The sequence below is a fragment of the Cricetulus griseus genome, chromosome 6, assembly GCF_003668045.3.
Source record: "Cricetulus griseus strain 17A/GY chromosome 6, alternate assembly CriGri-PICRH-1.0, whole genome shotgun sequence".
NCBI lineage: Eukaryota > Metazoa > Chordata > Mammalia > Rodentia > Cricetidae > Cricetulus > Cricetulus griseus.
Window position 1 is genome coordinate 153,114,569 of NC_048599.1, and position 15,993 is coordinate 153,130,561.

Genomic DNA, 15,993 nt, shown 5'->3' on the forward strand with positions numbered 1-15,993 from the left:
GAGAAAGGAGGTGTCTTATTTTTCTGTTGCTGTGATAAAACACCTCATTCAGTCTCAAAGATGCAGGCCCTGGCCCTCTTGCTCAGATCCGGGGATCCACACCTCGGTGCTCCTCCCTCTGGCACAGGGAAGCCCCGCTGTTCTGCACCGGCGTCCTAGGTCGGCCCCGCCCATCGCAGAGCATATTCGCCGCTCACGGCACCACTCCGGTGCTTCCCTCGATGTCAGTCAGCGCCCGTCCCGCCTCCCGCGCTACAGCGGCCACACTGTTGGGTGGACCCTTTGAGCGTAACCCAACCTCCGGAGCGTAACCCAACCTCCGCTCCCCTGCCGCGCTGGCAAGTCGGTGGCTTCCGGTCCTGGCCCCGCCTACTCCTCGGGGGCCTTTCTCGTCCCGCTCATCCTTGGGGGCTGCCTCAGAACTGCCTAACGAGAATGACGGAAGAGCCGTCCGGATATGGCCTCTATCCTTGTATTCCTCTTTGGAGAGACAACACTGTCTCACATCCTCTTGAGGTCTAGCGGCCACGGACGCTTATTCTCTCTCCTATCATCGAGGCGTGATTCCCAGCAAAGGCTCAATCGTAGGCCGCCTCGGGGCGGAGCCTGGGGCGCGCCGGGGGCGGGGCATGCGGGCTCGGTGGGCGGGACTGGCAGGCGGCGCGCGCTATAAAGTGGGACTCGCGGCCCAGGCGCGCGCTTGAGGAGCGCGACTCGGAGGAGCTCCCTTTCCTGGTGAGTTTCCTCGCGGTTGGCCTCGGCGCCACGCGGCCTGGGGCGCTGCTCTGCGCCCTAGGGAGGGCGCGTCCGGAGGTATCGTGGCCTGGCCGCGGGCTTGCCTGTCGCGTGGAAGGGCTCAAGGGCGCTGCTTGGGGCCGGCCGCGGGCGCGCGCGGGATGAAACCCGGGTGTCCCCTGAAGGGGCGGGTGCGGGCACTTGCGGGGACGATGCCTGACGCCAGGTGTGTGGAGCTGGGGATGCCGGGACGGGCCTTTCTTTGTCTGTGCCTTCCTCAGCCGGGCTACGCCATTTCTGCTGCTCACGTCGCGGGTCTTGTCCGCCATCTTACCCGTTTTTAGGCGACAGGGAGGGGGGGTGTGTGTCATAGAATCTTCCTCCCAATGACAGCCCGGTGCTACCTGCAGGTTCTCTCCGTGGGAGATCTCTACCACCGCCCCTCCCCCCGTGTGGGATTTTGACATTTTTGTGCCACCTAGAACACTTGAGGGCTGGAGGAGGATGGGGTGTAGGGGCAGATACAAGATACGGAGTTTCCGAGGCGGAAGTGAGTGCACGTGGAGGCCTGGATTGCTTCGGAGCAGCAGGTAGGAGTAGACAGGAGAAAGGAAGCCAGGCCTTGTTTCACCTGCAAGAGTACTGATGGCAATGTTGGACCTGGTGGTACAAGCATGTCATATCAGCTACCTGAATTTTGAAAGCAAATCACATATTTCACCCAAAATACTTTGACCACACGTTCGCCTCTAAAACTGCGTTTTTCTGCCTCCTGGTCAATACTATTATCACACTTAATTACACTCTTTCCTCCTGGGATCCTACTGTTTCTTTGTGAAGTCATCTCCCAGATATCTTTCACAGGGTGGTTCAAATCTGGCTGAGTAAGGGCCTTGTTTATATCTTAGTGTTTGGTTTTGGGTTGTTTGTTTAATGTGTGTGGTTGTTTTGTTTTTTCCATAGAACATCCCCTCAGTTCCTCCCACCAGGTTCTTCAGAGGGATTTGTGTCTTTACAGGTTTTGGTTTTCAAGGTTACTAGCAGATACAGCCAAGACAGGGAGCATCAGAGTCCTCTTCATGCCGTGGGTCCATAGGAAATCTCTATGGACCTGTGTCACTGGGGAAGTTGGAGCATCTAGTGGATTTTGTGTTTATAGCTTGGCCACCATCCTGGAAGGCAAGTAGCCTTGACATTGCAGAAGGTCTGAGGCTCCCATGATGTTTAGCACTGGGCTCCAATCATCCTTGAGGACACAGTGCCCCTCCAGGACCTTTGACACCTGAGGGTCTGAGGGGCTCTAGTTTTGATGTTCTATATCTGTGGCCTGTCTCCACACATAACACCCTCACCAAGTCCTTCCTGTATTACAGGTGTATCTTGAAGCCAAGTCGCCATCTATCATCATCTCTTTGTGGTGAGAACCTTTACTTCTTGATCTTTCTACACCTAAAATAGTGTACCTTCCTCTTCAATGACTTTCTGTAATTTGGGATTTGATGGACCAGTGATATTATGGGGGTGTTACATATTTTTTCCTTGTTTTTTTATTAGTTCAAATTAGGAACAAGCTTGCTTCTTCTTCTCCCTCCCTTCCTCCCAGTCCCCCACCTGCCCCCCACCCCACCCTCTCTCCACTCCTCAGGCAGGGTAGGGCCCTTGACGGTGGCTCCCCAAAGTCCACCTTATTTATTATGTATACAGCATTCTGCTTCCATGTATATCTGGTCACCAGATCTCATTACGGATGGTTGTGAGCCACCATGTGGTTGCTGGGAATTGAACTCAGGACCTCTGGAAGAGCAGCAAGTGCATTTAACCTCTGAACCATCTCTCCAGCCCCAGGTATTACATATTAAAATTCTCACAACACCAGTCAGCTAGTTGGTAAAGATTCCAACCCTGCTGCTCATAACACCATACTGGTCAGTAAGCCATCCCACTTAAATCTAGGTGCTAGATGGAGCAGATACATCAAGGGCGGTGGCAGTATTTCCTGCCTTTTAGGGGTAAGAGTTGGTAAGGTGCAGAAAGGGCCTGATTTTCAAACTCAGTTGAGGGAAGGGGGGGAATGGCTGTCAGCACTATCATCTGCCCCCTGGATTTTGGACTGAATACAATGAACATTTGAGCAAATGTTCTAGCAAATCCTTGCAAATCATTTGTACATAAAAATGATTAAAAAAAAGCGCCTTGAATTTACATAGGAGTCGTTGTTGAAATAATATTTATCAGAAAACAGGAGTGTGTTATCTGAAAGAGAACAAGTTTTCAGCTCTAGGAGAATTTCTCCTTGTTTTTTGGGTGTTGGGGACAGGGAGAACAATGGCTATATTGTTCACCTTGAGATATTTTATATCTGACTATACTGGGCTTGGGCTAGTAACTAGGTGTCCTGCATACCACTGAACACATGGAATCAGAAAGAGAGAGAGAATACAGCTGGATAGGGAGACCTGGTGCCTGTAGTCTGTGTCCATGCCTATTGTCTACCCCAGACCCATTTGAGGCTTAAAAGCACCTTAGCCCGGCGATAGATGGTAACACCTTCCATCCTAGCACTCTGAGGCAGAGGCAGGTGGATCTCTGAGTTCGAGGATAGCCAGAGCAGTTACACAGAGAAACCCTGTCTCATAAAAACAAACAAACAAAAAAAGCACCTGAAATGGGAATTGCTGGGGCTAAATTTTTGGTTCTTAATTATGTGGCTACATCTTTGGACAGCTCACTTCTGCACAAAATTGATGCTTGTGGTTGCTAAATAACTGAGCACTTGTGTGAGTACTTGAGGCATAACAGAGTAGGATGACCATGAGTCCAAAGCCAGCCTGAACTACATAACAAGACTGTGTTGGGTGGAGGAGATGGCCACAGTGTTTGTAGAAAATGAGTTCACCAAATCTCACCAGGTCCTGGCAATAGGTAGGTGTCATTTCTTCTCCACAGAATGCTCTGGCAAAGTCAGGACTTCCAAGTTGCAGTGTGCAGAAGAGATGCTGGCCTCAAGCTCAGGCAGGTTGAAGCGCTGGTTGAGGTATAGGCCTGGAGGAAGGGCAGAAGCCACTGAGGCACACATTCACTATATCCTAGAAAATCCAAACAGGCCTGGAGCAGAGCCATGAGACCAGGACCAGCTTCTGCCTCGTTTGCCCCACATTCCCAAGGGCAAAGCAGTCTTGGTCTGTTTGCAGCAGAGCATATGGAAGGTAGCATGCGGAGTCAGGGTGGACAGTGAAGGGTAATTGTGGTGCCTGCCTATAATCCCAGCATTCCAGGTGGCTGAGGCAGGAGGATCCTGAGTTCACATTCATCCTGGGCTACATACAGAAATAAGTGAGTAAGGTGAGGTGTGGAAGTGTGTCTGTAACCCTCTACTTTGGGAGGTAGAGACACAAAGACTATCACAAACATGTAAATGGTGAAGTGTTGCAGACCCCTAAGGAGGACTGCTTACTCAGAAACTGTTGGTCATTTTCTTGCCTAAATTTCTGGGCACTGAGCTACATCATCCCCCTTGGGAGAGCAAGTGGCTCTGGAACCTAAGAGAGGGAGGGTGTTGATACTACCAGGACTCCTGTGATGTCCAGCACTGGGCTCTGACCACCGTGAGGACATGGTGCCCCCCCCAGGGACCTTTGACACCCGGGGGTCTGAGGGGTCCTGGCTACAATGGGAGTGGATAGAGAAGTTGTGCTCTTCATGCATCTCAGCAGCCTCTTTCCCCTTCCCTCCTGCCAACAGACAAGTTTCTTCAGACAGCCAGGCTTCCCTCCAGGTAAGCAGAAGGGTTGCCTAAGGTGGGGTAAAGGTCTTAATACTGCTAGTACAGATGGCTCAGTTTAGACTCGATGCTTGTAGTATTTAAGCACTAATGACCTTGTGTGGTAAGAAATTCTGTCAGTGTATGCTTGGGACCCCTATGATGTCCAGCACTGGGCTCTGATCACCCTGAGGACACAGAGCTCCCCAGGACCTTTGACACCTGTGGTTCTGAGGGGTCTTTACTACAAGGAGGGGTGGATGGGGTTATCATGGTCTTTCTGTGCCTTACCAACCTCTTTCCCCTCTCCTTCCTACCTACAGGCAATTCCTGCAGACAGCCTGCTTTCCTCTAGGTAAGCACAGAATGGCTGGCTGGGATGGGGATACAGGTCTGAGCTCCCTTCAGACATAGGAATGGGCGAAGAAGTGGACCAGGTTGCTATGAGGCATCCTGTCATACTGCTCTTGGTAACCCCCATGATGCACAGCACTGGGCTCTGACCGCTGTGGTGACATTTTGCTCGCCCCCAGGACCTTTGACATCCGGGGGTCTGAGGGGTTTCCTTTCTGGGGGATGCTAGGTGGGAGCGTGGCTCTTTGTCACCTGCTAGCTTGCCCTATGTCTTTTTGCAGCCTCTGCATCAGCCTTGCTTCTAGCCCTCTTGTCCTTGCTGTGAAGCTGTAGGACCATGGCGGAGAGAGTGCTGGTACCCAACCAGATGGGCCGGGGGGACCGCTACTACACATACACAGAGCTGTTGGCTATCTCACGGCGTTTCAAGCAAAACCCCAATGAGCTCATGGTCACCTGGATCCTTCGGGTATATGACCAGGGAGGCCCTGCCCTGTCCCTGAATTCCGGGGAGCTGGGGCTGCTGGGTGACCTCACCCATGATGCCATCTTTAATTACCGTTGCAAAGCCCTGCGGGGGGGTGGCTGCCAGACACTATTGAGCTGGCTGCTGCAGGCCTGGCGCCAGCGCTGGGAATCTTCCCTACATTTTGAGGCCACTGAGCTGCCCTTTAGGCCTTGGACCACCATGGAGGAAGGCATTCAGCTGGTGCGTGAGCTGGGTATGATTGAGTGGATCTACCTCGATCCAGAGGGGCCTGTGGACCTGGCCCCAGAGGATGTGGCCTTCACTCAGGGCCTGCAGCGGCGCCTGCTCACAGCAGCACCCTCTGAGCTTCGGCTCTCGCTGGTCAGCCTGCTGGTACGTGGCATGACGGTACTGGAGGCTGTGATGGAGATCCAGACCATTGCTGATGTGGGCTTGCTTTGGCGCCAGAGCCAGCCAGGCCGCACCAAGCTTATGCTGGGGCCCAATCCAACTCGAAAGGACCTCCTAAGCTGGCTGCTCAGCCACGGCGTGCCCCGGGAGCAGGTGGACAGGCAGCCCACCAAGGTGCTCCTGGAACTCTACATCAAAGAAGCCAAGCGCAGTCGTGGCCACCCCAACTACGGGCTGGCTGAGGAGCAGCCCCCGCCACCTCCCTACTCCGACCAAGCCTGTGGGGAAGAGCAACCTGTGAGGCATGACTAGACCTGGACTGGCTTCGACAGCACACTTGTACCCCAGGGTTGGAGGTGGGGAGATGAATTGCACAGAGGCTGCCTGCAACCTAGGCCACTAGGAAACAGCTTGGCAAATACCTTCCCCACATTTCTGTCCCTCTAGCACTTAAGTGCCAAGTTCAGTGGCCCCCAAAGAGGGGTGTGCATGTCCCCAGTCACACAGTCCATGTGAGAAATGAGCCACAGGTGGCCATCTGCTGTGAATCTAGGGTGCTTAATGGCCCTCTAGTTAAACCCCTGGAGTTGGAGCATAAGGCCATGCTGAGGTAGGTGGCCACATCAGGGTCCCCACCCCTCTGCTTCCACATGGGCCCCAAAGCACTACATACAGGCCATCTTGAATTTTTTACTTTTTCAATGCAACACTTACATAGTATTTTAGATATAGGCCACACTTCCATGGGCCTTTACTGGCTGTTGGACACTTTAGGGCCAGTCTCCCTATTTTAAAGGCTTAACATTGTAAACTTTTCTAATGCAGCATTTTTACTTTATATTTTATTTTGAGCTTATGTGACACTGTGGTTTGGGGGAGGGGAGAGCCCCCTTTTGTAAAGACTTTGCTTTGGGGACCCTGTCCCCGTTTTCTTTTAGCCATGCCCTTCCCTTTTGAAGCACCTTCCAGCTGGGTCTGGTGTCCCTGGCTGCACATATGGCCCCTGGCCAATGTAGATCTGGATTTAAGGGAGGGGCGAGATGGGCAGCCCTGGAGCTTCTGCCTTCGTGAGTTCCTATTAAATGGCTGGCTCATTACCCTCTGTGGGGTGTGCTGTTTGACTTGGTCCCGGCGTGGGTAGAGTCGGGGTGACGACCTGGATCCGGGGCAGGTGAGGCACAGGCGCACTTGCCCACCTCTGTCCTGTTTCCAGAGGACACTCCAGCGGTCTGCTGAGGAAAGGTGGGCTGGTGGGAGCCAGTCACAGCACGGGCTGGCCTTGGCCCCTACCTTGCATCCTGTATTCGTTTCAGTTTGGTTTTCTTGTGAGCCTGACCCTCTTGCTTAGGCTATCCTGGGATTCCAAGGTATGCTCCTTAGCTTCCTCTCGATCTTAGGTCTTGTAACTTCCCCAGATAGGAGCCTCTCAAGACAGGGAACCCCCATTGACTTTCCCAGTGTCAGCTGGGGTTCTGGGTAGTGATGCGTGCACAGACAGTGGGTGTGGGACTCCAGATGATGCCAGTAGTGTGGTTGCTGGTCAGTAGTGGGTGGGTTTCTGGGGTGGCAATCCTGGGTACAGGCTCATCACCAGGTCCTTTAGGGACTTCCCCTCTTCATGGAGAGCTTAGGATAGTGGTGAGAATGGGGTTTCCAGAAGACACTGGCCACCTTAGTCAATACCCTGAGGAGATCCCCTATCTCCATCTGATTCATACTTGATGTACTATATGACCCAAGGAACCAGCCCCATCTGACTGCCACCAGCAAGAAGTAATTACTGGGGTAGTTGCTTAAGGACAGTTGGGTTCTATGTGGTCTCAGGCTAGCGGCTCTCACCTGCACACATGCTTATTGCCTGCCACCTGTATGTATGCCACCTGAAACATGAGTATGCACAACTGGGGCCCACCCAGCCTTCATCCCCACACGCGCGAGCACAGTAACAAGTCAGAGCAGCAGGTGAGCACACGTGTTGGGATCCAGTGTCAGCTGAGGGGGTGCTTTGTGTCTACCCGTTCCCCCCCCCTCATACAGCCCCTCCCAGGGCCCTCAGGCAACTGGGCCTCCAGGCCAGCAGGCCAAGCCCCAGGCTCAACACAGCCAGCACAGCCACAGCTCCGGCCAGCAGGGGCACCGTGGCTGCAGGAAGAACATTGGGGTTGTGAATCCCGGGTCCTGGGAATTCCCCACTCCCACCCCTGTGCAGAGGGCTGTCACCTGGGGGGCTGGTAGGTTCATAGGAACCATGGCAGGGGGCCCCATGAGCTGGAGGCCTGGCTGGAGCAGTCAGCTGCTGGAAGCGCCCAAGCGGACAGGGAGCTGGGCACCCAGGGACCCTGAGTGGCAGGGGCGGGCGGGAGGTGTCATTCCGGTAGATGAGAGAGATGGTGACGTTCCTGAAGGTGGGAAGGACAGTAGCATCGCCCATCCCCCCTCCTAAGAGTCCATCCCACCCAAAGCCAAGCCATCACCCATCCTCACTCTCCGTCTTCCTCCTCAGGGTCCCTGGAGCTCCCCCGGAATTCAAAGGCCATGCAGGCAGCATAAGGTGGGGTGTTGCCATCGTAGAGGCCCAGGGCCCCCTGGAGGGCCAGCAGGGTGCTGTCATGCTGCAGTAATTCCATTGAAGGGGGATGAATTAGGACCCCACATTGTTCCCCCTTAGAAATAACTCCAGACCACTCTCACCCACCCACACCTTGGCATTCTGTGATTGTCTAGACACTTCAGGGGACTGAAGTCTTGCTCCTCTGACCCCCTCCCCCATCCTTCCTGTGTTTCTAGTAATGCAGTCCCATAAGTACTGTAGATGAGGATGACACCCGCAGTGGCCTTTGAGTACATGATCTTCGCCACCCCTGCCACCCATGTAGCAGCAATGCCTGTCTTTCCCAGGGACTCACAGCTGAGTACATGACCATCTTGAGGGGCAGCCCCAGGCGCTGGGCCCGGGAGAAATTGCTGAGGATGGCATCCAGCAGAATCCCTGAGTGACAGGAGCAGAGTGCTTATATGTCTCCTCCCCACCTGAAGAACAACTCTCGCACCCCATGGGCCCACACCTCACCCCCTGTCAGCTGGGCCTTTTCTGCTGCTCTGGGTGGCCCCACGTGTGCCCTGATGTCCAGAGCTGAAATCTGTGACAGAGTCCTCAGGACGTCTGGGGAGGCCCAGGACGGAAGGGCAAGTCCATGGGCACGCTGGGGAGAGAAAAGGAGAGGACTTCAAGAGGGAGTCCCCGGTTTTGTTGTGTGTGCACATGTGTATAGGTTAGAGGTTACCTGCAGATGTTCCCCAGGCCTGGCCCACCTAATTTGAGAGTCTCATGGGCCTGGAACTCACCAAGTAAGCCGAGCTAGCTAGCCTCCTGTGAAGGCCTCCTCAGCACCAGGATTCATATATGAGCTGCTGCAGCCAGCTTTTTCATGTAGGTGTTGGCAGTCCAAACTCCTCATGCTTGTCTGCAAGCACTTTATTGACAGCCAACCCTCCAGACCCTGACCCTCATTCAAACCCCTCAAAGATCAGCTTACCACAGTGTGGGCCAGACCAAGTACCAGACAAGAGTCTTTACCAAGCCCTTTGGGACCAGAGATGCCTTGAAATCAGGCATTTGGCATTCTAGAAAGATCCAATGGATGGTACCAGGAAAGGGGGTGTAATATGCTATGTCACCATACTACCAACCTGTCTCTGTCCCTACCATGCAGATGGAGAAACCAGGGTACACAGGGCTAAATCACTAACAAACAGCTAGGCTGAATGCAAATTTGAACTATCCTTCTGGAGAGGTAAGGAAGACTTGCCTGGCAGATCAGTGTGTCCAGAACTTTCCATGCTCTGCGGAGTGGCTCTCCAACCAGTGACAGCCCAGTGAAGTTGCCCAGGCGGGTCAGGAAGTCCTATGCAGAGAGGCAGGGTTGGGTGAGCCCTTGCTTGGCGCCAGCCCCACCAGCCCGCTGCAGCAACTCACCGTCCAGCCCTCCAGGGCCTCCTGGTAGTCAGCTGCCTCTGTGGACTCCCGCAGAAGCTCATGGTATCGAGGACAGCTGCGCATGGGGAACCTCAGCAACTGGGGGAGACCGAGGCTCAGGGGAGACAGCAGCAAGTCTGGGGGCTCACAGTTGGCCATGGGGCTAAGGTCTCTGGCCTTTGTGTCTCCCAGTTTCCCCTGTATCCCGCTATGCTGGGCAGGGGTGGCAGCTTACCCTCTGGACAGTTCCACCAGGGACAATCTGAAATGGGTTCACCTGGCCACACCCCAGCTCCTCACTTTTCATTTTGAGAAAGTCTCACTAAGGTTCCCAGAATGACCTTGAACTCAAGACCCTTCTGTGTGTCCCATCAGATCCAGCCTCCTGACCTTGTCCTCAGACACAGGCACTGTGTGCACTGGAATGGGCTTCCAGTCGGCCTCAGGACTTCCAGGGGCAGCCTCAGGGAACAGCCCAGCCAGGTTGGCCTGTGCACTCTCCAGTGTCCGGTCAAAGTCTGTGCTGCGGATGTACACCTGGGGTGGATGAGGGCAGCAGAGGGGGGGCAGGCCCAGGGTCAGCTGTGTCCCAAGTCAAAAGCTTCAGATTCAGTTTGGGGTAGGTTAGGTTAAAGGTCAGGCACTCAGGGTCAAAACTCAAGGTGAGTTCAAGTGTCAGGGATAGAGGTCAGAGGGGTGATGTGTTGGACTGCAGTGATCTACTGGTGTTGAGAGTTAAGGGAAGGTCAGACCAAGGGGGTCAGAAGTAAAAGGTCAAGATAAAGAAGGCGGGGACTGAACAACATGGAGCTAAAGTTAAGTACACAGTCTCAGAGTAGCCAGGGCCAGGAGAACTCAGCCCAAGGGTGTCAGAAGACAGAAAAGGAAGGTCAGATCTGATGAAGGCCAAGATCGAAGGCTGGAGGTTGGAACTGGGGGTTGCTCAGTGATGGAGGGCTTGCCAAGCATGTGTAGGCCCACATCCCTTACAAGAGACCCACCCCGCTAACAAACATCAGGAGAGCAAAGCAAGGATCAAAGACCAAATCAGGTTCAAAGGTCAGAAAGTCAGCACAAAGGTTGAGGCGGGGTCAGTGGTCAGACTGTATCATAGTTTGAGAAATCAGAGCCCAGTGTGGAGTGCAGACCAAAGACAAGAGGTGAAGGCCAAAGGGGGCACTGGGGTCAAAGGTTAGCAAAATACCTCTTCACGCCGGTACTCAGGACTCAGGAAGGCCTTGTACCGCCTCCTCAGAAATCGGCCCAGCTCCAGCTGCTGACGGATCCCCTCCTGGGGACAGAGGCAGCCTCAGCAGACCTTCATCATCCGTCCCTCAGCCCTCGTCCTTACCCCCTCTCCCTCCTCACCTTGGTCAGTTGGCCCAGGCCTCGAGGCCACAAGGTAGAGGCAGCTTCCTTGTGTGGGTCTGTGGGGTAGGAGGCCAGTGGGGCCCGGTCACCATGGCGAAACACCTGGGGATGTTGGAGAACCAGGTCAGGGCTAATCTGGGAGGTAGAGAGTGAGTCAGGCGGGATGGGAGGCTGCGCACCAGAGCCACAAAAAGCAGGGGCCCCTCCAGCAGGGCCTGCGGTGGTAGCAGCAACAGCAGCAGCAGTAGCAAGAGTCCAGCGGTGTGGCCCTGAGACCCAGGCTCGGCCATTTCCACAGAGAGCAGACGCTGAGCTCAGCCTCCGTCTGTGCTGTGACTTTACCTACTCATTAGCCTCCGACTCAGCCCCCTGCAAGCAGCACAGGCCCCAGCATGCTCCCCAGGCTGGGGAGGCCTGGGATTAACCCAGTTCATCTTCACAGAACCCCCCCCCCCCAGGAGATATCCATTTGGCCACCAGCATCCCTGTTGTGCTGATGGGGACACTGAGACACAGCAGGGCCACTGACTTGCCTGAGTAAACATCTAGGGAGTGGCAAAGCTGAAAGGTAGTTGCAGGGACCCCCCACCCCTGCTTCCCCATGTTTCCTGTTCCTTTTCTAAAATGTCAGGACTCTCTGAGGTCTTCCTGAACTTCTTGAAGATCACTTTCTTAACATACCATATACAACTGGTTAAAACCAACAGGGCCCTGTAGCAAAATACCCAAGCCAGGAGTCAGACAGACTAGGTTCAAACCTCTCACCATTATAAGAGGTGTGATAGTCTCAAGTTACTACAGCTCTCTGTGCCTTTGTCTCACAGAACGGTCAGGTGAGTTCAAAGTACATTAAGCACTTAAGAGAGCCTGTTTGCAGAAAGAAACTGTTATAAGTTGTGTTTATGACCACACAACAAGTGGCCCTAAAACTTTAGCAATTTATGTATGTGCAGGAGTGTGTGTGTGTGGAAGCCAGATGTCAGGTGTCTGTCAAACATTCTCTACCTTACCCTTTTAGACAGGATCTCACTTAACCTGGAGCTTGATCATTCAGGCTAGCCCAAGCTCCAGAAATCCTCCTGTCTCAACCTCACAAACTCTGGGATTACAGTTACAAGCCATCCTGCCAAGATCTTTAACATGGGAAGCCTCATTCAGTGCCTCACGATTGTGGGGCCAATGGGCCACCTCCCTAGCCCCAAGCTCAGTATCTTAAGGCACTTGTTTTTGCTGGTGGGTTTTATGGGTCAGGAATTGGGAGGTCTTAGCTGTTTAATTTTTGAGATTTTTTTTTTTTTTTGAGATAGTGGTTTGAGACAGGGTCTTACTATGTAATTCTGGCTGTCCTAAAACTCACTACACAGACCAGGCTGGCCTCAAACTCACAGATCTCTGCCTCTCAACTGCTGAGATTAAAGGCATGCATCACTACATCAGGCCATGATTTTATGTATTTTTATTTTATATGCTCCTATGTATGTGCATGCAGTGCCCACAGAACCAGAAGAGGGCGCTGGATCCTCTGGAACTGGAGTTACAGATGGTCATAAACTACCATATGAGTTCTGGAACCTGAACCCAGGTCCCCAGGAAAGCAGCCAAAAAAGCAGTTGGGTCTTGTTTGGTACTGCTGTCATTTAAGCACATGCTGAACAAGTGCTGTATCTCTGAGCTACAGCTTTAGCCACAACACTTGCTTAAACAGTTTGAATGTTGTAGACAGAATTGCACCCCATTGCCCAGGCTAGCCTTGAACTCATTCTGTAGCCTAGGCTGGCTAGAACTCACAACACTCCAACTTCAGCTTCCCAAATGCTCAGATGGCAGGTGTGTGCTACCAGGACTCCAAAAGTCCTATTAATCCTAGCTAGGCACAGTGGTATTTGCCTTTATTCACAGTACTCAGGAGACAGAGACTAGGTGTATCTCTGAGCTCAAGGTCAGCCTGGTCTTTGTAGCAAGTTAATCCCAAAGCAAAGCAGGAGACAACTGTAGGTAACACAGAACCATGGAACGATGTGGAGTGGGAACCAAGCTCTGTCCCAGAAATGTCGGCATACTCTGCCTCCTGTGCTGCTACAATGATTGACCACCAACCTATGACCCCCAGGTTCACAGTTTGTGTGACTGGCTGGAAATCAGGGTGTCCTCAGGCCGTGCATCCACCACCAGCTATGAAGGAGAACCTCATCCCTGCCTTTCTCACCTCTTGGAGCTGTGTTCCAGGACTCCATTTTCTTTTTTTTTTAAACTTAATTTAAATTTTTTCATTTTACATTCCAACCCCAGTTCCCCCTCCCTCCTCTTCTCCTGCCTTCTCACCTTCCCCCATCCCACCCTCTATCCATTCCTCAGAGGGGATAAGGCCTCCCTTGGGGAGTCACCAAAGTCTGGCATAGCAAACTGAGACAGGACAGAGCCACTCTCCCTGAATTAGGCTGGGCAAGGTAACCTTCCATAGGTAATGAGTTCCAAGAAGCCAGTTCATGCATTGGGGATAAGACCTGGTGCCCCTGCCAAGGGCCCCCCAAACAGGTCAAGCCACATAACCATCACCCACATTCAGAGGGCCTGGTTTGGTCCCGTGCAGGTTCCCCAGGTGTCAGTCCAGAGTCCTTGAGCTCCTATTATCTTGGGTCAACTGTCTCTGTGGTTTTCCCATCATGCTCTTTACCCCCCTTTGTTCATATGACCCCTCCTCCCTCTCTTCACTGAACTCCAGGAGCTCAGCCCTGTGCTTGGGTGTGGGTCACTGCATCTACTGGATGTCGATTCTAAGGCACTATGTAGCTGAAGATGACTTTGAACTCCAATCCAGATCAAAAGAGCAACAGTGGACCCAAGAAATTACTCCGAGTCCAGCATGGTGAACCAGTTAGTGTATTGGCGTCACTCACGGGATTGTGACTCAAAAGCAGCTGCCACACCAGAGAGTCCTACAGAAGAATACAAGGAAGCTCTGTCACTGGAGTCCTCTGTGCACCTCTCAGGCAGCACCACTTGAGAGTCCTCCCTCCAGCAACCACCTACTGCTTATATGACTTGTGAGCCCAGAAAAATGTCTTGAGTTTTGTGAGCCTTGAGCCTTCTTCCCACCCTGGCCTAGAGAAACACCTGCACCACAAACATAAGTTCTCTTCTGTGTGTAGAGGCCAGAGGTCAATGCCAAATGTCTTTCTTAATTGCTTTTCACCTATTTGATGGCTCTCCCTGAACCTGGAGCTCACTGGTTTGGCTGGCAAACCCCATGGATCCTCCTGTCACCACCTCCCCAATACTAAGATGACAGGCACATGTGCCATGCCTGGCTTTTATGGGAGTACTAGGGAGTCAAACCCAGGTCCTCATGCTTATGTGATGAGTCCTTTACCCAGTGAGCAGCTCCTCGCCTCTTACTGGGGGTATGCCTTCTTTATATTTCGAACAGAAAATGGATCAGACTTCTTTAAGTGCCTCGCTGAGGTGTCAGCTGGGATACAAGCCCACACAGACATTCCCTCCAGGGGGCTCCCCACCCTGGACCTCCCTCCTCAGTGTCCAGGCCAGGGCATCACTGTGAAGGTGAAGGCAGTTGGGCACATGTGTTTATCTGCCCTTACTCTGCACCTCTAAGCCTCTAGTCATTCTAAACGGATAAAGGGCAGAGAGTTACGAACCTACAAAGAGCATTAGGTGGTCAGAGTCACAGCGCCTTGCTGTCCCTGTGGTCCAGACCTCAGAATCTGCCACTGCCACCAGGCTTCACACTATTGTGATGCTCCTGCCATCCTCACAAACTGGGTACCAAATTCTAGTCTAACTCCTGACTGTGGTCCCCACCTTTGCATCTGGCAGACATAAGGATGCAGTTTTGCCTGGGCCATTAGCTCTGTCTCCATACCGCAGGCATTCTCCTGCCTCAAGATACCAAAGCCAATCTGTTCCTCCCCTGCTCACAATTCTCCCCTGGCTCCCCAGCACACTCCAGAGAACTCAGTGTGGAGATCCAGTTCTGAACTCTCCAATCTCATAGTTCCTGATGCTGGACTTAGGTACCATGTGTGACAACTCCCACATCCCCCTCTCCCAACCCCCAGTGTGAATGTCTCTTCTACCCAAAATGCCCTTTCCTGGTCACCATGGTCACCATTCTGGTCTCCCCGACAACCCCCTCCCATTCTTGAGGCCTGTTTTCCTGTCTGACTCAGAGACCTTGGGGGAGGGCGGTCAAGCCTCTGTGTGGCTAGAACCCATGGCTATGAACTTGCAGGAAGTGAGAACAGGGGAAGGGTCTGGGGCAGGGGTGGGGACCCGGAGGGGAGGGAGCTGACTCCTGACCTCCTCCCGCAGAATGTGACCTTGGCCATGGCCGTGTTCACCATCCTAGCCTCCATCTACTTCTTCAACAAGGTGAGGGGGAGACAGAGCACAGGAGGGTCTGTGTAGCTTTTTCTTTGCTGATTCACTATGTGTCTCCATCATATTTCTGTCTCTGCCCCAGGCTCAGCAGTGAGAAAGAGCACGGCAGCTCCCCAGTCCACCAGCCTGGCCTCTGCCCGCTCTACCATTGCTCTGGCATCTGAGATCTAATAAATGTGACAGCATCAGACCAAGACGGCTCCCTGCTTCCTAAGCCCTGCTCCCCACAACTCTGCTCCTACAGGTCCACAGACTGCACAATCAGCCAAAATCTCAGAAGAAGAAAAAAAGTATAGACATGGTCCCTAGATCTGAGGGAGAAGGCTGGACCAAGGACCTCTGAGTCTGAGGGAGGAGGCTGGGGCATGGACCTCTGAGTCTGAGGGAGGAGGCTGGGGCATGGACCTCTGAGTCTGAGGGAAGAGCCTAGGCCCTGATCCTCTGAGTCTGAGGGAGGAGGCTGGGGCATGGACCTCTGAGTCTGAGGGAGGTGGCTGGGGCATGGACCTCTGAGTCTGA

At 53.3% G+C, this 15,993-nt stretch overlaps 2 protein-coding genes and 4 non-coding genes across 9 annotated transcripts; 5 read left to right on the top strand and 1 right to left on the bottom strand.

Moving 5' to 3' along the window:
* The first annotated feature begins 377 nt into the window (after positions 1 to 377).
* On the top strand, positions 378 to 6,831 carry C6H19orf48 (chromosome 6 C19orf48 homolog). Of its 4 annotated transcripts, none has more exons than XM_027420834.2 (6): positions 378 to 516; positions 1,146 to 1,325; positions 2,109 to 2,152; positions 4,477 to 4,510; positions 4,819 to 4,850; positions 5,131 to 6,831. In XM_027420834.2, the coding sequence occupies exon 6, from the start codon at positions 5,187 to 5,189 to the stop codon at positions 6,039 to 6,041; it is 855 nt and encodes a 284-aa protein (XP_027276635.1). In that variant the 5' UTR covers positions 378 to 516; positions 1,146 to 1,325; positions 2,109 to 2,152; positions 4,477 to 4,510; positions 4,819 to 4,850; positions 5,131 to 5,186; the 3' UTR covers positions 6,042 to 6,831. The 4 variants fall into 4 exon arrangements, with proteins under 4 accessions (XP_027276635.1, XP_027276632.1, XP_027276633.1 ...); XM_027420831.2 differs by lacking the exon at positions 378 to 516 and adding an exon at positions 587 to 735; XM_027420833.2 differs by lacking the exon at positions 378 to 516 and adding an exon at positions 793 to 813.
* Positions 1,945 to 2,036, top strand: LOC113836321. Its single transcript, XR_003486399.1, has one exon. It is a non-coding gene; the product is annotated as a small nucleolar RNA SNORD88 (small nucleolar RNA).
* Positions 4,304 to 4,396, top strand: LOC113836319. The gene has a single exon (XR_003486397.1). It is a non-coding gene; the product is annotated as a small nucleolar RNA SNORD88 (small nucleolar RNA).
* LOC113836320 lies at positions 4,647 to 4,736 on the top strand. Its single transcript, XR_003486398.1, has one exon. It is a non-coding gene; the product is annotated as a small nucleolar RNA SNORD88 (small nucleolar RNA).
* On the top strand, positions 4,967 to 5,059 carry LOC113836322. The gene has a single exon (XR_003486400.1). It is a non-coding gene; the product is annotated as a small nucleolar RNA SNORD88 (small nucleolar RNA).
* Positions 6,832 to 7,418: 587 nt separating the features above from the next.
* Acp4 (acid phosphatase 4) lies at positions 7,419 to 11,366 on the bottom strand. The gene is made up of 10 exons (XM_027420835.2): positions 11,256 to 11,366; positions 11,074 to 11,178; positions 10,910 to 10,996; positions 10,096 to 10,242; positions 9,706 to 9,804; positions 9,539 to 9,634; positions 8,800 to 8,932; positions 8,636 to 8,718; positions 8,214 to 8,341; positions 7,419 to 8,128 (listed from the first exon to the last, which is right to left on the bottom strand). The coding sequence occupies exons 1-10, from the start codon at positions 11,364 to 11,366 to the stop codon at positions 7,759 to 7,761; spliced, it is 1,359 nt and encodes a 452-aa protein (XP_027276636.1). The 3' UTR covers positions 7,419 to 7,758.
* Positions 11,367 to 15,993: the final 4,627 nt, after the last annotated feature.